This window comes from Papilio machaon, chromosome 10 (genome assembly GCF_912999745.1).
Source record: "Papilio machaon chromosome 10, ilPapMach1.1, whole genome shotgun sequence".
In the NCBI taxonomy this organism is placed as follows: domain Eukaryota; kingdom Metazoa; phylum Arthropoda; class Insecta; order Lepidoptera; family Papilionidae; genus Papilio; species Papilio machaon.
The window spans coordinates 5,321,872-5,344,755 of record NC_059995.1 but is presented as its reverse complement, the minus strand read 5'-3'; the positions used below and the strand labels follow the sequence as shown (position 1 = coordinate 5,344,755).

Genomic DNA, 22,884 nt, shown 5'->3' with positions numbered 1-22,884 from the left:
TGCACCGACTAAAACCCCACGGTGGTCGCCCACAGCACTAACGAGGAGTCACGGGATCTCCAAATAGGAACGCAACCGCGGCCCCCCAGCGCTTTGCTACTATTTTATTTTCTACAATCTTTAAACTAATAATGAAATGGACAGAAAAGTATAATTGTGTGTTTCCCATTACATACAAACATCCGAATAATTCAAGAATTTTACTTCATTCAAGTGAAAATATGTGACGAATTCTATCAATATTAGTTACTGTAGGAAAATTAAGAAAAATACAAAGAACATGTACATATACTATCTATGCAGCATTGAACACGCGTCCTTAGAATCATCGGCGTGTCGCTTAACTGTTGAGCTATAACTAAGTATCTACTTTCAAAAATACATACATACATAATAAAATCAAAACAAAGTTTACCTAAAGTAAATGAAATAGCCATTTAGTTAAATAAATTATTTACTTTTGGATTAAATTCGGTATTCCAAAAAAGCTAATGTCGCATGAAAATTTCATTTGTGGTGATTGGCTGTTGCTAGGAAACCGGCCAGGCGAAGGTTAAGATTGGATCAACTCGCAGTCCATGTGGAACCTCCGAGTTGAAAACTACCCTCATAAAATACTATGTAAAACTGTCGAGAAATAATGTAACGTTTATTTTTTCATAAACAAAACATAAAAAATTGGAATGATTGCTCACGCGTTTACATTAATGTAATGACAAATAATTCCCTCTGTTATACTTTCGATAGTGAAAGTAGTGTCGTGTTAAGTTATTAGATAAAACGATGCAATGACTCAAAGTACATCAAGCAACGAAAAACTTCATAACGGAGTCCGCACTGTCAGCGAGGAAAAACTTATGGTAATTCAATTAATAATTAAGTATCTTGAACAATGGTTTTTTTTACTTAATATACATAGATATATGAAGGTCAAACTATTCTTTACGATTTGGAATTGCTCTTGTAACATGAATAATGAGTCTATTTTTTAATAATACTATTCATTTACGTCATAACCATAAATATTTATAAATCTTTGTAAAATAATATGAGTACGTTATCTCTTATCTGTTAAGATAAAATGTTCGATATTTGCCTGTGTAAGCTCGTACATTTTGTAATTAATTTTTCCATCGTCTATGTTTAATTTTTCCTGCTTGGTTTACGCTGTCGTAGTATATTTTAAATGGAAGGTACTTTTAATTCGACTATGGTCATGTCATATCTCATAATGTTTATTTTGTAGCAAACTTTCCTTCAAGAAGCGAGCATTTCTTAAAGGCCGGCAACGTATCTGCAATTCTTCTAGTGTTGCCGATGTCCATAAGCGTCGATGATCACCTTGGTGTTCCCGCCGCTCGTTTGCCCCCTTCTCTTATAAAAAAAAATTGCTCGATAGTTGTTTCTACATATTATATCAGGTGCAAGAAAATGTACCACGTGAAGAGGACTATAAAAAAGTGGTTGGAAGATCTTAATTACAATGATTGTGAACAACTATTCCAATATAATACTTAATAGACATAATATATTTATATACCCTAGCTTTCAGCATTCATACACTTACAAATACACAAATGCACACACCCATACTCACCCACACACACACACACACACAAACACCCCCCCCCCTCCCCACAACACACACACATACACACACACATTTACACACGAGGGTCTGAGCATACATACATACCTACACACCCATAGTTTCTTTTTGTTTGTTTTTTTTTTTCTTATTAATGTTTTTAAAATAATTTAATTTCTACTTTAATTATTACATTTGTTATACTCATTGTCTATTTTGTATGATGCAATAGAAAGGGAAGTCATTGGCTCCTTAAATACAGGTGAACCTAGTTAAGGAGCCAAGGCGATACTGATGTTGTAATCATTTAAGTATGCAATAAAGAATCTTTATTATTATTATTATTATATTCTAGTATAATTGTTAGACATAGGTACATAACTCATACAGGCAGCTAATAAATCTAGTAATTTTATGTAATGTGAAAAAGTGTATAAGTTGTTAATGTTAATACACAAGTGTTCCCTCGTCTCATTATCTAAAAGATTCATGAATCAAAATTGTCCAATTAAAAGAGCGCAATTTAAAGGCATCATTGAAATTTTCGCATTTAGATTATATTCTATTCTACATTCAAAAGGACTCTACTCAATTCTGCGTGATTTTAGTTATTACATTCTCTTTAATTCCAATCTACATAATATATTTAACACGTACAGTGCCAACGTTTGGTGATTTCATTTATACATAAAAAATCGTATTGACATGGAAAGTGTTAAAGTAAGTCATTAGATTTCTCCGTGAAAAAATAAAAACAGTTTAGTTAATTTAATTAGTAATGCTTTTATATTAAAAATGGGGCCACTAGTCAAGGTCTTGATAGTAAAAAGGCGAAGGTTGCAAAGGTCTTGCATAGTGTATGCCAACAATAAACACGTTAATTTTATTGTATCACAAAACAGCGATTTAAGTATAATATTTTATTAATTATCCGCATGTTTCTTTAATTTTTTTGATGGAGTATGTTTACCAATGAGTTTTTCTAATTTTACTTTCAATTTTAACTTATTTTCATCAATTGATTTAATACCTGAATTGTGTTTTTTTGATTGAAATGTCTAAGTATTTTATCCACAGGTCGTAGTTCGTGTGCGGCCATTGCGGAATGATGAGGGCCCACGGATCGTACATGTTGTCAGTGATAAGGTTATATGACTTTGTTATTATAACTCCCGAAACTTATGTATTAAATTTAGTCCTCACTGTTTTTATAGAATGTGACAAGACCAGATGTTACAATTGATTCAATCTTCTCAGTTACTTTTGTGAAAAACAACATAAGTATTTAATAGTTTATGTTCAATAGATGTTGGTGCTAGAGGAAGAGGCTGACAGCCGACGCGATGTTCTCCGTCAACGCAGAGTCAATGACAAGCATTACATATACGACAAAGTCTTTGGCGAAGAAAGTACACAGGTATCAGTTATCGCTCCATAAAAAAATATTTTAAGCCTGAAGCTTGCGCTAGAATATGGCTCACATCAATAGTTCAAATAGCGGGGATCGAAACTAATATTTCTAGATTCTAGTCCGTATCATTAACCATTATTGACTCTATTTCTTCTGAAACTGACTTGGGAAGTGAAAGAGGATGAGGTCATCTGCTTACAAATGGAAATCCAAAAGAAATAGCTCTAGTACACGCTAAAGTTCTTAAATAATCGTGACGCCGTGGTACATCGGTAGCCTAGGCGGGCGACATGCAATGGCCGTCGCCACAAACATGCTTTATTTCAATAAACAAAATGTAAAACTCCACTTAGAAAACAATACCGAACAAACCCTTGTCGAATTCCTGCACGAAACACTATTATTATTGGCCGATAAGGATTGGTCCTTTAGGGTATTGAAAACAGAATTGACTACCCTAACGATAAGCATGTTTTCTTGTTTAACCAGAAATTGCCATTTGCATTTAGACGTTGGTGCTAGCAAAACCTCATTATTAACCGTTCCTAGATTCTCAAATGCTACAATCTGGCTTCTAATTCATATTATTTTGCGTTTAGGAAGAGGTATACGAGACAGTTTGTGCCCCGTTGGTGGCTGACGCGCTACGCGGGATAGCGGGCGCGGTGTTCGCGTACGGCGCGACTGGAGCCGGCAAGACCTACACCATGACGGGGCTCATGGCGCGCGCTCTCTCACATCTCTTCGAGTCCATCGCTGATAGTGACGACCCTGATGCTTATGAGGTTAGTAGCATGCAGTCGGATTTTACTGTCGAAATACGAGCGAGCAACATCGGCGTCGCTTGTTTTGTTGTGCATTATATATGTGACAACATTTTGTCATAGAAATATTGTTTTAGTAAATTTAAGAATGATGTTTTTAAGGATATTTAACAGAGCTTCGTATAACAAACGACGGAGTTATACACAATAATGAACTTAGTTCTAGAAATAAAAATAATAGTAAAATTTTAAGTAGACAATGCAAAAATATATTTCTTCATTTCCTTAACAAATATTATGTAAACTATGTAGGTTGCAGGGAAGGTCACCGTTTTGCTAAAATTAAATGCAGACTTATGACGTTGTTGTTATTATTAAACGGTCATGCGTTGTCCATTACTGTCCGCACGACAATTATTTTGCAATGAGTAGCAAAACATTTTGTGTGTAAATATCACAAATATTTGTGTTATTATTGTCAATATTTCTACCTAATATGTTAAAAAAAATGTTGATAGGGCCACGTACATTGTACTAAATGGCAGAGACAGCATATTCTGAGTACTCACATGAATCACATCATGCCAGCCATAGACGCCTAGTATCTAGGCTCTAGAAAGCCTAATTACACCCATGAAGTATCCGCCTAAATGACCTAAGACCTGATGACTTTCTAATGATGCAATATCATTACACTAACGATCAGAGTATCGGACTAAGTCCTCAAGCTTTTAGTTACTGCAAAATGGCTTTTAATTTCTATCTTAATCCTAGCGAATTTGTAGAAAATATGTGACCTCATATTGAATACTATGAATTCACGTTTACTATTCTATATGAATATACGTATTCATTGTTAGTGCGTTTTAATTGTCAGGTCATGAGGTATTGGCGAGGTCGTTCCACATGGTGCCAACACACGACATACGATGACATCTACGCCACACATCCTCACCACACACATAATGGATATAGTATCGACTTGATAATGGACTAATGTCGTACACATGATTTTTGACTCTACAATGTAATTTGAAGTTTTCTTTTATTACTTATAAGTGAGATCAAAATGCATCTTTAAAATTCATCTTAATCTTTCAAGTTATGAAAAATCCTTCAACTTGAAGTTTTAGGAAGATTTTTACCGAAATAAATTTATCGGTGGACAATTTCGTTAAAGGGCATCGCCGTCAGCTCATGTCTCTACCGAGGAGCTAGGAGTCTATCCAAGTTAGGGGGACTAGGCCAAAGCAAGTGTTCCTTGCATATCCTGGAACCGTCTTCTATTGCATTGACGTTTGGCCACCGAGGGGGTTTTAGTGTGTCAAATCCCACATAACCTTGTCTTCTCCCTTAAAGGGAGAGGGTATCTTTAGAAGATTTTCCGCCCGACACCAGAAAAAAAGGCCATATCAACACGCTGGCTCGGTGCGAATTGGTTAACTTCAGACATATCTTTGAATTTCTTCGCCACAACATCAAATTAAATGTATACATGTAATTCGAAAATCGAAAAACACATTGGTATATGGCTGGAATCGAACCTGTAGATTGACCACTGACGTCTTCGTTCTCTTAAGGCCATAATAAATTGTAATTTTAAATTCGATACTCTTATCCTATACCGACGAGTTTCCTATCTACTATCGTAACATGTTTAACAACAACAACGAGGAAACTCTCCGTTTCATTGAACTGACTTTATGTAACTTCATTTTATGTCCGGCTTGTTGCCTGAGTTGGCAATGTTGGCGAATGTCCGTTCCATGGCGTGCCCTGTCTGTCTACTAAACGTAACGGAACATTGACTGGCCCCATTTCTATACACGGTTTTTGTAACAATTTGTATTTTATACCGTTCAAGAATATAAAGGTGTTTGAACTTTAATCCTTTTAAAATTTGTCCTGTTGATTATCATTCAATATTCAATCGGAATTGTAAATTCTACTACTCTCATTATTTATCGGATTTTATTCTCCCCACATATAGTAAGATTACTAGCTAATTTCAACGCAACAGTGACAAATCGCACAAGCATTTCTATCAGTTATTTTTTTTAGTATACAAACATGTTGGAATTTGTAAAGAATTCGAAGTAAATATTCACCCTCATGCAAATTGTATTCTAGACCTTGACCGGACATAATCAGATATTATTTATGTGGTTTATAGCAGTTCCGTTTCCGTGGCTGGTCGGAAGTATTGAAACATAGTACAGTAACCGTAATTTAAAAGTACCTCTACCTATTTTGTGTTATTATATTTTATTTAAATTATATTTAAGGAATAATGGTGATAGGTGATGTTTCTTTACGAGAACACGTCTCCATAAAGATAAAATCGTAAAATCTTTGCTTACTCTACTCTTTTTAACTCCTTAATGTGTCTTCAACGAAGGAATTTATCTGTATGCATGTAGATTTAAAGTCGTAGCTAATCTAATCCACAACGCAGCCGTTGCCGCTGCAGCCAAGAGTGGTGCACTCGCGGTCACCTCGCCTGAATGAGTTTAGTAAATAGTAAGAAAAAATTCTTTATATTATCGCGGTGTATTTGATCAAGCAATACAAATAAATTTAATTTCACATGCAAACAGTTTACCGACACTGGACCACGATTATTATAAAGTATTGCTTCAGTCAATCTTTAAGATTGCTATTTAAATCCTTAAGGCACTGCAAAATAAACGCAAAAGCGACCATGAATCCTCTAAAGAAAGTGTACGAAACATACCTTTCTTTAGCATTGGATAAAAAACCTTTAGTTTCTATTCTCAAATCTACGGAAACTTTTTCGTGTTTCGCTTTACAAAGCAAAACGGAAATTAGTATAAATCTTTGCGGTTTTATTTGTCGACACCTAACAATATCGCTTTATGAAATCACCCCCAGTTGATTTAATTTAGATATCATTGTTTAGAGTGAACGCTGCAAGATTTTTTTTATAAAAGTCCCCAATATGAGATATACTCACGCTTGTAACCCAGAGAGGTAGTCAGAGAATAATGTTAGAATTTTTTCCTCTAATATAAACATGAAACTAAAGAAGTTAAAAGTTGCCAAAAAAGACTAAACAAGCACCCATTGAAATAATGGATGAAAGATTTATAGAATTGTAAGTTTTGTAGAAGAAGAAATTGCAAAGACCAGTTGTAACAATATTTGTTAAGCAATCAAAATAGATGTAATAATTTTTTTTAATAACACGAGTGCCAAAATCTATCTTGTCTATATATATAAAAGAAAGTCGTGTTAGTTACACTATTTATAACTGAAGATCGATCGAACTGATTTAGCTGAAAATTGATGTGGAGCTAGCTTAGAACTAGGAGACGGACATAGGAACTTTTTTATCTTATGTGCATTTTTTTAATTCCGCGCGGACGGAGTCGCGGGTAAGAGCTAGTTAAAAATAAATTTTAAATCTTCTTAATATTATAAATCCGAATGTTTGGATGTATGGATAGATGTTAGAAGGTATCTCCAGAAAGGTTGCATGGATCTCGCTGAAATTTGGCATAGATGTAGAACGTGGACAGGAAGAACACATAGGTTATTATTTAATTTTTTTTAATGTCGCACGGTCGGAGTCGCGGGCGACAGCTAGTAATACATAAATTACTGCATATAATAAATCTTATTCTTAGAAATATAGTACGTTTAGAAAATTAACAAATAAATTATTCATAATACTTTAGACCGAAATTGATGTTTTAGAACCACGAGCTTTGGTTGGTAGGTTTAGTCGGGGTGGCACGTGTTCCCACCCGCGGAGCTAGGGGCAAGGTCATTGGCTAAGGCCAGTGTGATTGACACGTACTCCTTGCCTAATGCCACCTAATGCTATCGACTTACACTCTATTAGTCCGTATTAACACGTTCGCTGACCGCTCGTTATTTATTGACAACTTCGTCAATGATTCGTTCATTTAATTTCGATGTTTTGGTTTAGGGAAATAAAAAAAAAATATCGAGTCCTCAGTACTTCTTATCCATGATTTTAATGGTGATTCTCCACTCTTGTACCACTCTTGTAGTGGCTGTCTCATTCATTATAATAATACCATTCTCTGTTCTTATACATGTTTACGACAGCTGAAATTCACGGTAAAAAATAGAAGAAGATGTAGAAATGGCCTATTATATACGCTAATAGTAAATTAGTACGTCTAGTTAGAGTGGCGGTGGCGCAATTGTTGAGCGCTTGACCGGGCTGAAATCTATATACGTCCAGGTTTAATACCCTTTATGTACTTCAATTTTTGAATTTCATATATACTACATTCTTACGGCGATGGAACTTCGTGATGCAAGGCTGCATATATCTGCGAAGTTAACCTGCATTGGGCCAGTGTGACTTAACTATGGCCTAGTCACCCTAACTTTGAGTATGCTCCGAACACTTTCTTGGGGACATAATATATTAGGTGATGCCTACATCGATGTCTTTGAGTTTATCGATATTTTCGAGTAACATACATACTTGTTCTAGTATCTTTTTTTTCTTTACGTGTGTAAAGATAATCCTGAACTGGCAAGTAAAAAAAATATCAATATTCACTAACGTTGCACGTCTAAGGTGGAGTGAGCCATACATTTTTAATTTAAAGCCTTTTCAGGAAGAAGGTGGACGTTGTAATTTATTACTACAACGCTACCAAGTCATTTAAATGCCATTAACATAGACGTCCACTGTTTTAGTGTTCTTTTTCATATTTTTAATTTGACACTATTACTCGGCTTATTCAAAAGTTGTGTAGCTCGTAAATAATTCGTTATACTTATTTCTTACTAACATAGTGAATTAATCGTTTCAAATCCAATCAGGACGCTTTACTGATTATCTTGTCTTTTCCCCTAATGAATAGAATAACACTCTGGTATGGACATTATAACAACGCAAATTTGTTGTGATGGAATTATTGTCAAGCACAAGTTGAAGTTACCTTTATGCTACTCTGATAGTAGAGTAATTTAAGTGTCACCTCATCTGCCAAATTATAGTTATAACAGGCGAATGTATGGAAAACATTACTCAAGTGAATCTAACAATAATTTTACACGTATATAATATGTAACGTTTCGTGTTATAAATATTGTAACGATTAACAAGAGACTTGACCTTGGAGTCAGTCAAATTCATTGACGTCATGAAGTTAACTCGAATAGAGTATCGTTAAATTATTCTTACCCCGTTTTAAGAGACCGGGCTCGATTAACATTAGGTAACTGGACACGCTAACAAAAGCTTTACTTTTAAAAGAGTTCTTTGTACAACTATATACCTTATAAAAACTAATAACTAGATATTCGCCGCTTTACAAGTAAGGTCACATACTTTTTAATAATAGATCAATGCAAGAATATAAGCATTAATGATTAATATCCTTACATTGTTTATATTTTATTCAAAGCCTTGACGCGGTAAGAATCCTGAAATATATCCTTGCTATTTTTTTGAATACAATGCCTAATCCCTTCATACAATCACATGACGATATGTTGAGGCCTAGACCTACTTTTGAAAAGTTAGAATTCCATGACAAAAGTGTTTTTGTTCAGCATCAAAAAAAAAATAATTGAAAACTATTATATTTTCTAGAGATTACTTCTACTTATTAAAGATATATATAAAAGAAAGTCGTGTTAGTTACACTATTTATAACTCAAGAACGGCTGAATCGATTGACTGAAAATTGGTGGGCAGGTACCTTAGAACCAGGAAACGGACATAGGATAATTTTTACCCTGTTTTCTATTTTTTATTCCGCGCGGACGGAGTCGCGGGTAAAAGCTAGTTAAAGATATTGAATGGTCTAGTGGTTTTGTTGTTTGTTTTTTTCTTTAAACTTTATCTTAATTTTGCTTTATTAAAAGTAAAACGTGTCAAGGCTTTGGATTAGGTTTAAATATCGCTTTAATTCATACCACTAACTGTAGCGGGCATTTCGGTTTTCGTGATAACGTGACTTGTCCATGCATTAGGTAAATTTACGATATACGTTTCAGAGAATGGTGCCATGCGGCATTGCTGATACATATCTTGTGTATAATGTTGCGCCATTGCTGCAAATTTTCAGCTGCATTCTTAACGTCTATTTGCGTGAAAAAAATCATAGTGCAATTTTCGTAAAAATCTTTTCAACGAAAAAAAAAACTAATCAAGTTTTTGCAAAGCAATACATATCATCTCGGCAGTCCGCTATCCTAAAAAAATATTGTCATTCATTTTAGACTAACCGTTAGTTTCTGAGACTGATTATCTTTGACAGAACAGAGATAACAATTTGTTTTAAACGGGAATTTTGGTATCAGAAACCCACGGTAATAGTGTAATGTACGGTACTTATATATATTGTTTGAAAAAACAGAGAGAAAAATATGTTTTTTTTAAGTGTTCTGGCAGTGAAAACCCTCGATAAAAGTATTATATATAAAGACGTATTTCAATTACGTCTTTATGTAAAAAAAAACATTTACCAAACAAACGTTACACCTTTGTTTTGTATATGTTTAATGACGCTTCCGAAGGTTAATCATTAGCGGTCGTTAGCTGCCACTTTTTAAATACTTACCTAGCCCGACTCTAACCGCGCCTACTCATATTGATTGATTTTGACGCTTTTCACATCGAATTTCCATTTATGTCTCGTAAAGGTATGATGTATTATTATCAGGAATTTTCCATTAATTTATGGTAAAGCTACTTTGAATATTGTAGCTGTTGTGTGTACTTAAGTAATTTGAAAGTGTAAATAAACTAAACTAAATTTGTAATTTGGGTTTAATGCAGTCTAGAAGTTACTGAAGGAATATTGCAGGGTAATTGTAGAAAAAGATTTGTTTTTGTGTCATTTGTTTAAGGTTTTCATCTATATATATAAAAGAAAGTCGTGTTAGTTACACTATTTATAACTCAAGAACGGCTGAATCGATTTGACTGAAAATTGGTGGGCAGGTAGCTTAGAACCAGGAAACGGACATAGGATAATTTTTACCCCGTTTTCTATTTTTTATTCCGCGCGGACGGAATCGCGGGTAAAGCTAGTTATCAATAAATATTACTGTCTGGTGTTTGTTATGTTGTAGGTAAAGATGTCGTATATTGAAATCTACAATGAGAATATCCGCGACCTGCTCAATCCGGGGGCTGGGCCTCTGGAACTTCGCGACGAGGGCGGCAATGGAGCACCCGTCGTCGCAGGACTTAGTGAGGTACGTGTTTGTATCATGGTACATGTTTGTATACGTGGATTTATGAATTTGGACTTAAACATACAAGTTCCAGCATTTTAAAAAAGTAATTTAACTTTTCAGATATAATCAGAGCCTTTAGAAATAAAAAATGGTATTGCAACGTGCGGATTTATAAGAGAATGCTTTTTATTTTCAAGTATACGCTATTTCAGTTTTTGACAAAAAGTAAAAATAATTTTCTTTATGTCCGGTTTGTGCCTACCGGACATAGGGTGAGAGTAAACATTCCTAATAGTATGTCCGTTTTATTCTTGATTTTGTGGTGGGTTAATTTCAGGTGCGTGCATTAGGCGCAGCTCACGTAGCTGAGCTGCTGACGCGTGGTGACCGCGCACGCACCGCGGAGCCGACGCACGCCAACCAACACTCTTCAAGAGGCCACGCCTTGCTGAGGTAACTATATCCTAAAGATAGATGTTTTAAGTACATTATTGTTTGTTGTTAAATGAGAAACTTCGAATTTTAATTTAGTTGTTACGTTTCGTTAGTTCACATACAATGCGGATTTTTTTGGTTAATTATATTTTCTCATTCATTCATTCCAATTATTTAGTCAAAGTGTCACTGAGGTTTATTACTTCTCTTTTAATATTGGCTATAAAAAAAATCTTCTATATTTCCAGCGTTTCAGTGAGTAAAAAGGTGGAAGGTAGCATACAGCGCGGACGTCTGTTCCTCATCGACCTGGCCGGCTCGGAGAGAGCAGGACTGCGCTCTAGAAGACTGGAAGGTGCTCATATAAATAGATCTCTACTGGCTCTGGGAAACTGTATCATGGCGCTTTCAGGTGGAGCTAGGTAATTTTTAAGAATTTATATCAATAATAAAACAGAATTGGATGAATGACCACTGAATGAATAAATAAATATATGGAACGAATGAACACGTAAACAAAAAACTTGTGAGCCGTCATGGGATGCCTGCGAGATGTGAAACATCGTGTGTGTACAAGTAATATGCATAAAATATTAAATATTATAATTAAATAAATAATAATGATAATGATAATTATGACAATAATGACAATAATGACAATAATTATAAAATAATGTTTAAATAATGATAAAATAAATATAAAATAATGATAAAAATAGTGATAAAATAAGGATAAAATAAGGATAAAAAAATGATAAAATAAGGATAAAAAATGATAAAATAATGTTTATATAATGATAAAATAATGATAATAATAATATATATGTATACCTTAGTATAGCTTGGCGACCCGTCGCCACGGCAAGCGTCGCCACGCCAACGATTCGGTTTACAAGTGATCCTATAGATGTTTCACATCAAAAATCAATTAATGAATGAATATAAGTATGTATGAACGAATCAAAAAATGGCGTAAGGAATGAATGACTCAATGGCAGAATGAATCAATGATTGGAAGTACGAATGAATTTATGAATTTATAATACATTAATAAATAAATGATTAAAATGAATGAATAAGTAAACAATATTAATGTGGTCAGATACGTGAACTACCGCGACTCGAAGCTGACGCGGCTGCTGCGCGAGGTGCTGGGCGGGCGCTGCCGCACGGTGATGGTGGCGCACGCGGCGGCCGGCGGCGCGCACCGCGACACCACGCGCTCCACACTGCACTACGCACAGCGCGCTGCAACCATCACCAATAGAGTATACAGTTCTTTATAATTTAATAACATTCAGACCATTCTGCTCTCATTGATCTTAAACATCATCAATGAATCAAATTGCTATTTTTTTCTTACCAGGTGGAGCGTGAAATAGTGGAGACTCCAATGCATTTGTCACAATACCGGACGGTCATCAACGAGCTGCGAGAGGAAATAGCTCGTTTAAAATTCAAGATGAAAGATGATCGATCGAGGTACCTAAATATCTAATTTTTAAATATTTTATGTATACTGCATGTACCTTATTATAGAAATATATTTATTATTTATTGTAGTAGGAGTAAGGAAGAACAGAAGATGGATGGGAATGAAGTGAATGACGAAGAGCCAGCGAGTGCGTCACACTTGAAATCGTTACGTGAAGCTATCGTGTCAACGTTCAAGCAACAGATGAGGCTGAGGCGACGTCTCATGGAATTGGACAGTCACTTGCTTGGCTTGGCGCTGGACGCCGAGCGCCAGCACGCCGCCATCTCCCACTGGGAGGCGAGGTTCAACAGGCTCTACAAGCCCGTCAGTATCGGCACCAGGCTCAGCACTCAGCAAAGTTACAGGTACGGTGTACATAAATTCATTTAAATCTGACTACATGTAATTAAACGTATTTATTCTAATTTGGCTTATTCTTAAGTGTCTCGAATACTCTTTGTTCAATTTTGATACATTAAACCACAAACAAGGCAACTTATATTTACAAATAAAACGAATTAAAATGAGATAATATGACGTGGCTTTCAGATACGTTATTACGATTCAAACTACCAACAAACTAAACTGTTTTTTATTAGCATCAACTCTGTTCTTGATTCAGGTTATATCTTTGTCACGGGATAAACTTCACTGTAACTAAATTGACTGCTTTCAATCCTACTTTATTTAGGAAGGAATACATAAATGTATAATGGTCAATTTAAGTATCATTATGTAGGGGTGGTACGGGCGCGTCCGTATCATCCAGCGTGTCTAGTGTGGGGGAGCGCGCGGAGGCGGAGGTTGCTGTAGAGCAGGCGTGGGCGGAGCTCGCGGCCGTGGAGCGCGAGCAGGAGGCCGCCCGCAGCGAGCGAGCGCGTGTCGAGCGACAGCTAGAACAAGTGCGCCTACGAGGAGCACAACTGGAACAGGTCGGCTTACTACCAACTGCACAACACACAATATAAATGTCAGAGATCGTACAGCTACTGTATAGTGAACAAATATATCTCGTGAAGAAAGATTAAATATTGTATCAGGAGTTGCCGGCTCACATCGGGAACGGTCCGGAGCGGGAGGTGCTGGCGCTGGTGTGCCGCGTGCACGAGCTGGAGGCGGACAAGCTGGCGCTGCAGGGCGAGAGGGCGGCGCGCGCGCACGACCTGCGCCGCCGCGACCTCGCGCTGCAGCGACGTGATGCCCAGCGGCGACTCACTGACGAGATCATTACCAGGCAACGACGCGCTCTCGAAGGTATGCTATGATAGGAAAATGAATCATGGCGAACTTTTACTTATAGAACTATTAGTTGTTGTCCGGATGTATGTTGTATTGAAATAAAAAAATCAGTATTGACCGATGTGACGTTAACGTAATATGTTTTGGAGTGATCTGGTCTGCTATACATCCATCCATATCGATTTGAGGTGAACTCCACGTGCAAAAAGGTTGAATAAATTTTTTTATCGTATAGAAGTGGGCGTGGGCATCCAGCCGGAGCTGGCGCAGCTGTACGAGCTGTACCAGCAAGAGATCCACGCCTCCACCTACACAGAGACCAACGATATCTACACGCCGCCATACCTGTTGCCGCCCATCTCCGCCAGGTCACGCATTGTAACATTGTTTATATTAATATTAGGTCTTTACATATGAAATTGGCGTTTTGTATGGGAGGAACAAAAAGTCGAATATTTTTTTATATAATATATTTAATTAATCAAAGTATGAACCATTATTTTCTATGCACTTTTGCCATCTCATAGGTAGTTCATTGATCCCTTTACTAAAAAAACCAGTCGGACGGGAATCAATAAAATCTTTGAAGGCGATTTGGACTGGCCCATCGGAGTTGAATTTTTTCCCTTGCAAGAAGTTATCCAAATTTCGAAAAAAATGGTAATCTGTTGGAGCAAGGTCCGGGGAGTACGGAGGATGTCTTAGACTTTCCAATTGAAGCTCTTCTAATTTAGTAGCCGTCTGTTGCGCAGTGTGTGGTCTAGCGTTGTCGTGAAGCAGCAGTGGCGTGGAGCGATTGACCAGCCTAGGTTGTTTAGCCGCTAGCTTTTCCATCATGGTTTGCAATTGCTGACAATAGACATCAGCCGTAATAGTCTGGCCAGATTTGAGAAAACTGTAATGAACAATACCGGCACTAGTCCACCAAACGCTTACAAGTAACTTTTTTGGGGTTAATTTTCGCTTGGGGCAGGATTTGGCTGGCTGGCCAGGATCCAACCATTGCGCTGAGCGCTTCCAATTATCGTAAAGAATCCATTTTTCATCACAGGTGATTCGGTTTAAAATACCTTCATTATTGTGCCGGTTTAGTAATGTAACGCAACAGTCGACGCGCGTTTGCCGGTTTGCTTCAGTCAATTCGTGAGGTACCCACCTTTCAAGCTTTTTAATCTTCCCAATTTGCTTCAAGTGAATTAAAACAGTTTTATCACTAACATCGCAGCCTGCAGCTAACTCGGACGTGGTTTGCGATGGATCCGCTTCCACAATAGCCTTCAACTCTTCATTATCAACTTGAGTCTCAGGCCGTCCACGGGGCTTGTTCTGCAGATCGAAATTTCCACAACGAAAACGTTGGAACCAAAAACGAACTGTGTTTTCTTTTGCAACACGACCGCCATACACATCATTCACCCTTCGAGTCGTTTCCGCAGCACTAGTGCCACGGCGGAACTCGTACTCGTAAATAATGCGATATTTTAAGTTTTCCATTTTGTAAAATGAGTGACGCAAACAGAAAAAAACAGAAGAAAAAAACAAGTGAATGACGGTCATCGAACCACAAATACATGAGTCTATAGCTGTACAAATTTGAATTTGGAATTCCTTACCAAAGAGGAGAAATTCGTGATTAAAGTGGCCAGTACGAAAAACGCCAATTTCATATGTAAGGACCTAATATATTGAAACCTAATCGACTCTTATCACCAATGAGTCAATAACGTGTTCCAGTCTTCATATTGTATACTGAAGGATACTGAATAATTAAGTACCTATTAGCAATTTAAAAACTAGCTACCCATTTATTACACTGTTAACATTATACAGGCTGGAAGTCTTATAATCTAAAAAAAATTAACACAATGTTGTAGTTCCTCGTAAGCAATCGACTTGTTATTTTGCTAACCTCATAATAAGTGAGATACTTGTAATTTAGTATAGATTTGCCGTATCTATTAATATATCTATAGATCAGTAAGAAGGTTGTATTAATCGCAACGTTTAATCTAATCACGTATCCTAATGACCCGCCACCAATGCAGGCAACCAAACAATACCCATTCGTTTGAATGAATTCGGACATGTTATATGAAGGGCGCAAGGAATACTAAGTTGGCACACGACCTCAATGACTTGTGATCTGAAAACGTAAACAACTACAACTCTTTGATCCTTGACCTTTTTGAATTACAAAGTGTTAATTTGAAAGTAAAGTGTTAGTACTAAGAAGGAATGGCATATTTAAAAAGACTGTTATGAAACATTCTAGATCACAGTTCACGTCTTGTTACTAAGAGATTTGTTAATCGTCAACTAAAACGATAACATATGATCGGCATATCACATCCGTACCGTTTTTACCCAAATTATATTAAACATTTCCGTTTCCGGCGTTAGAAAGCAAACATTGTTTATCGACGACTGCCGTGTTTAAATTCAATATTAATAGTTATCTCATTTAAACTTCAACAAAAGTGCAAAAAACCGATATTAAGTACTCGCAACTACATATGTCAGTGACAGTTCTGGTGAATCGTAGTGTTAAAAGTGAAAAAGGAGAAATAATTTGTTCACTCAAGACCAATAACCGCAAGTCAGCTAGCCATATTGTGTACATTGTGCCAACATTTTAAAATAAAACTACACAATTCTGCCAACATCAAAAAAGACTGCGTCATCGTATTCTATCGGCAACTTCAACTGTCAAGTGTCACTGTCAAGAAACGTCAGTCATTGTCAACAGACGTCAAAGTCATTGTCAACAGACGTCAAATTCATTGTCAACAGACGTCAAAGTCATTGTCAACAGACTTCAAATTCATTGTCAACAGACGTCAAAGTCATTGTCGACAGACGTCAAAGTCACTGTCTGTCTGACATCATTGCCTGGAGTTGCCATCCTAAGCGATTTTCCCTAGAATTAGGGAAAATATTAACCAAAGTTACAAAAAAAAAAGTTAAAAAAAATGGACCAAAATATGCATTTACTTATTGAATTTTTAGAAGAAAAATTGAGCAAGCAAACTATAGAAATAACAAACGCCGTAACTAAAAACGTAATGGAAGCTATGAACGATAAAGTAAAATGCCTTGTAGAAGAAAATGAAAACCTAAAGGTAAAAACTTCAGAACTTCAGCAAAAAATAGCTTTTATGGAAAAAGAAAGAAGAATGTGTAACATAGTGATTTTCGGGGTTGAGGAGAAAGAAAGAAATCAAATAGAACTTATAAATTGCACTAAAGGAATTATAAATACAACTGGTGTGCAGATTGAAAACAATGAGATAATCAAAGCTTATAGGATTGGAAAAATGACGGACAAAACTAGGCCAGTTGTAGTGTCCATCTCAACAATTTGGAAAAAACAACTTATTATGAGAAGTAAGAAGAATCTACCACAGGGAATTTACCTTAAAGAAGATCTTCCAAAAAGTGTAATAGAAAGAAGAAAAGAACAACAAATGCAATTAGAGGAAGAAAGAAAGAAAGGAAATATTGCGTACTTCAACTATGATAAGCTCATAGTAAAGACGACGAAAGAAAATAATCGTGAAAAAAGAAAAAGAGAAACATCATTCTCACCACAAACACAAGAACAATCAAAACAATCTAACAGTAAAGAAGTCGTTAGTAGAGCTGACTATAAGAAGAGAAACAAAACGAACATGATGGACTATCTATCCAGCAGACCCAGATCACAATCATTAACGGACTCAACAACAAAAAACTAATCATCACGCCTTACAACCGGAAAATAGATATAGACAAACATAAGAATACAATCACAACAAAAATAAAATACACCCCAATCCGGCCGGTCACCGTGGGGGAAGATGACCATTACCCTCCAAATAACTTAGGTCAACGCAAGGCACACCCGCAGAATATTACATCCACACAAAGCGAAGACATAATCTACATTGCCACATACAACACTCTCTCATTAAGAACTGACGAAAGCTTGACCGAACTAATCTTAGCACTCGAACACATCAACTGGTCGATAGTGGGACTTAGCGAAGTCCGCCGACTAGGGGAGAGTATAGAAGATTATGGCGACTTTATTTTCTACTTCAAAGGAGACACTCCTGGTCTTTATGGCACAGGTTTTCTAATTAAAAGAAAACTAAAACATTACATAGACGGATTTATTGGTATTAACGAACGTATTGTTATTCTTAATATAAAATTACCCCCGAACAATGAGATATGGTCGATAGTACAAGTATATTCTCCAACAGAACAGTCTACTGGTGTTGAAATCGAATGTTTCTATTCTACCCTTTCAGAGGCAATTAAAAACCATACTCACAAGAACCTAATAGTGATGGGCGATTTTAATGCCAGAACTGGGAAAAGAGTAGAGGGAGAAGACATAGCACTAGGCCCATATTGTTATGGAAGAAGAACAAGAAATGGGGAAAAACTTATCCAACTAGCATACGAGAATAACTTTAAAATAATGAATAGCTCATTTAAACAACGTGTCAATAACAGATGGACATGGGAGTCGCCAGACGGACGACACAGAAATGAAATTGATTATATATTGACCAATAAAAGCAAAGCTTTTCAGGACTGCAGAGTAATAAATAACCTTAATTTTAACAGCAATCACAGAATGGTGAGAGCAAAATTACGAATAAAACAGGATAGGAACAGACCATACAAAATAAAAGTATCTAATACTAAAGAACAAATCAACATTGAAAACATGCAAGAGAAACTTAAAGTTCTTAGGGAAAAAATGAAACATCTCAATATTCAGGATAAATATAACAAGTTTGAAGAAATTATAACTACAGGAGAAAAAAGTGTTCCCAGCAATAAGAAGGGTAAGGCAAAGTGGTTAACTCAGGAAACACAAGACCTATTAAGGAAAAGAGCTGAAATAATATCAATGAACGAAAAAACAATAGATACGAGAAAAGAGATAACGATTTTAAGTAAGGCAATTAAAACTAACATGAGGAAAGATAAACGAAAATACAAGTTAAGTATACTAGAACAATGTGTTCAAAAAACCGGAGGTACTAAAAAAGCATTGAAAAAACTAAGAGATAAAACAGATTGGATACCAAATATTATAAATAAAAAATAACAAAATAGAATCAAGACGACCAGAAATAATTTCGAGAGCTACTAATTTCTTCCGAGATCTGTATTCAAAAACAAACACCACTCAGACCACAGACCTGTCAGGGGGAGATAGTGTACCGGATATATTACCTGCAGAAGTATACGAAGCTATAAGAACCCAAAAGGAAGATAAAGCTTCAGGTTCAGATGGGATCACCAACGAGTTTCTTAAAGCAAATAGAGAGCACCTGGTACCTACCCTTACCTACCTATTTAATGACGTTTTAGAGAGTGAGGTAATACCTGATCAGTGGACAACATCGACCATAATATTACTTCATAAGAAAGGAGACAAGAATAACATAAATAACTACAGACCCATAAGTATCATGTCTAACATTTATAAAGTATTTTCCAAAGTTATCCTAAATAGATTAACAAAAACTTTGGATGAGAATCAGCCGAGAGAACAAGCAGGATTTAGGAGTGGTTATTCCACAATAGACCATATTTATGTCGTGAAACAGCTATTTGAAAAAGCCAAAGAATTCAATATAAATTTCTATTGCTGTTTTGTAGACTATCGTAAGGCCTTCGATTCCCTTGAACATGACTTCATATGGCAAGCACTCCTCAACCAAGGTATTGAAAATAAATATATAAGAATATTGAAAAAAGTGTACAGTAATAGCAAAGCAAAAATAAAGTTAGAAAAAGAAGGGAAAGAAATACACATAGAAAGAGGTGTCCGTCAAGGCGACCCTATATCACCAAAATTGTTTACAGCCGTTCTGGAAGAAGTTTTTCGGCACCTAGACTGGAAGGAAGAAGGACTAACCATAAATGGCGAAAACATCTCGCATCTAAGATTTGCGGACGATTTGATAGTTTTCTCACCTTCAGCTGAAAAATTGGAAGTAATGCTCCATGACCTGGATAGAGAAAGTCGAAAAGTAGGGTTAGTTATGAATACAGAAAAAACAAAAATCATGACAAACGGAGAGAAAATACCTATACATATAAACAACACTATAATGGAATATGTTGAAGAATATATTTATCTAGGTCACTTAATCTCGCCAACTGATGCAACCTCGAAAGAAATAGATAGACGTGTGGGTAACGCCTGGAAGCAATTCTGGAGCTTCAAAGAAATTATGACAAATCGAGATATCAGCATGTTTATCAAGCGAAAGCTTTTTGATACCTGCATTCTACCTATAATGACATATGGTTGTCAGACTTGGGCAATCACAAAGGCTCAAAATAAAAAATTATCAGTGTGTCAGAATGCCATGGATAGATGTATGATGGGCGTGAGATTGTCGGACAGAATAAGAATTTCAAATATCAAGAAGCATACCAGAACAAAAGACGTCGCAATCGTAGCCAAAAAGTTGAAATGGAAATGGGCGGGCCATACTATTAGAGGAAAGGAAAAATGGTCGAAATTAATAATGCACTGGTATACTAAACACAAGAACAGAAAAAGAGGTAGACCATGTACTCGTTGGGTAGACGAGATAAAAGCGGTAGCGGGGAGTGCATGGCCCAGAACAGCGAGAGACAGAAGAATGTGGTCCAAAATGGAGGAGGCCTTTGTCAAATTGACACACGGACAATGATTGTTTTATTAATTACAACGTTAAATTATGTTTGTTTGTATATTGTCTGAATAAAGGCTTATATTATTATTATTATATTAAACAAATAATAACTACTGTTTGATCGTTACTCATATTGATTGACGATTCATAATTAGTAGTTACTGAAGGTAAATTTTAATATAACAGCAGTATGTCTGAGCTGGGCTGGTCAGGCAGTTCAAGTGGGTCCGCACGTGGCTCTAGTTCGGGCTCCGGAGGCACCATAGCGTTAGAAGCGCGTCTGCCGCGACTTGCTCCCACACCGCGTCCGCGGACTAAGTACAGGTATTCTTATGGGCGCCTGGTGTAACTATTTTCGTTGCAATCCTACGTATTGTGTATCCATTTTGGCTGCAATTTCTATAACTTTCACTACATTAACTCTAAGAGGTGTTATAATGTCGAATAATCGCCGTCGTATTGAAATTCAAACGATTGTTGTGTTAACTGTCCACTATTACAGGTATAGTGTCTCTGTTTAGAGAACCAGTGAGCGTTAAACTATTATTATACACTTTTATTAAGGGTTTTTTTGTCGTTGGTATAAGTTTTTTTTTTTGTATTTCAGTAATGCTAGTGCATCGACATTAAAGCGATACGCGAGCGATGACAGCCTGGTTATCGCGGCACCTCGTCGAAGTGAAGCCGCACCTTGAACGAGTCTTTCGAATATGAGATATGGATTAAAAATTGAGAACACTAGTTCCTTGAAACCCACAATTTAAGGTCAGTCTTATGAAGTTGAGATACATCGTTTACGTATCTGTCCCATGTGAATCAATTTATTAAACAAGGCGCCTTCTCCGAGAGACAGAGTTTTGTATCCTGGAATTTTTAATTCGTTATTTTCTTAATATGTATGTAAATTGTAAAAGCCATATTTAGGAAAAATTAAATGGAAGAGTATTAATAAAATGTAGTATTTGTGATATCACCATTATTAGGGTTTCCCTTTCCTTTCCGTTCAAACAGACCGGGGCTGAGAGCAGAGTTGATTTTTAAAGGCAAATAAAATTGAGCCTTACATTATTCTAATAGGGTTAAATTTTACTCTGCACTTCTTTTCTTATCAAGAGCAATAGTAAAAAAGACGTGAAAAGTAAAATTAGATGTTATTAGATTATTAGAGCTTAATCTTATTTGCGAAAAAACAACTGCTCTCCGCCCCGATTTGTGTGAACGGACCTTTATCCGTGCTATCGTGTGCTCTAGTCATCATTATTTAAGGTAAATAAATATTTATTATATTTATTTTATGTATACTAATGTTTAAGTTTTGAAATTTATATATGGAAGTTGTTTTATTAGGTAAAGAGATTTCGTTAAATAAAGAGATTGGTTGTCACAAATATAATTTGTTTAATTAAAAGGGTTCCATAGCTAAAAACTGAATCGGTACGTTTTACGATTTTTTGATGACGTTTGTCTTGTTTTGTATTCATAGTATTGTTTTTTCCTGAATCTATTTTGTGTTTGCAATCATATATGATAATTGCATAATTTTGTGTCAAGGTATGTAATAATAGTTTGTAAAATAATACCTGCGTTTTGTTCATAAGATTTGCCTAAAGGATAATATATAAAAACTTTATTGCTCAAATTACAACAAATAATTGACAACAGTATTCAGACGTGTAAATGTGAACAAGACCGGCTTTATCGCTATGAACGATTCCTACCAGGTAGAGCAAGGAAGGTCCACCAAAATCCATTGCAGAGTTGTTACTCTTGTTGAGTTGTTGTTACAAAAAGCCAGAATTTAAAGAAGATATTTTTTTTTATAAAACAAGCTTTTATTTTGTTCTTGTTAATTGAAAGAACATTAAAAAAAAACTAAAAGATCGTCAAGACGATTCAAAAGAGTTCAAATTCGATGATGTTGTGTGACGTTTCATTGCGAAGTTCCTACGTCCACCTTCCAGCTCTATCATCAGATCAGCACCATGTCATCATATTTATGCAAAATTTCAGCTCCAATGAGCAGCCGGGAAGTAGTCTAAAGTTCATTTGCAAAATTTGATAACAAACATAGATACAGGTGAAAC

General features: G+C 36.0%; 1 protein-coding gene across 1 annotated transcript; it reads left to right on the top strand.

The window, feature by feature from the left end:
- The first annotated feature begins 595 nt into the window (after window positions 1–595).
- LOC106718134 (kinesin-like protein KIF19) lies at window positions 596–21,570 on the top strand. The gene is made up of 15 exons (XM_014512144.2): window positions 596–860; window positions 2,666–2,734; window positions 2,895–3,005; window positions 3,599–3,784; window positions 10,853–10,978; window positions 11,298–11,413; window positions 11,644–11,817; window positions 12,498–12,663; window positions 12,762–12,877; window positions 12,959–13,237; window positions 13,612–13,804; window positions 13,913–14,126; window positions 14,347–14,479; window positions 20,990–21,124; window positions 21,408–21,570. Exons 1-15 carry the CDS (start codon window positions 789–791, stop codon window positions 21,493–21,495), a joined length of 2,178 nt encoding a protein of 725 aa, XP_014367630.2. The 5' UTR covers window positions 596–788; the 3' UTR covers window positions 21,496–21,570.
- The last annotated feature ends 1,314 nt before the right edge of the window (window positions 21,571–22,884 follow it).

Bases quoted from the DNA above. Each gene is read 5' to 3' on its own strand.
- LOC106718134 (XM_014512144.2), top strand. From the start codon at position 789: ATGACTCAAAGTACATCAAGCAACGAAAAACTTCATAACGGAGTCCGC. The intron at 12,664-12,761 runs GTATACAGTTCT...TTTTCTTACCAG, and splicing joins CTGCAACCATCACCAATAGA to GTGGAGCGTGAAATAGTGGA. The intron at 12,878-12,958 runs GTACCTAAATAT...TATTTATTGTAG, and splicing joins ATGAAAGATGATCGATCGAG to TAGGAGTAAGGAAGAACAGA.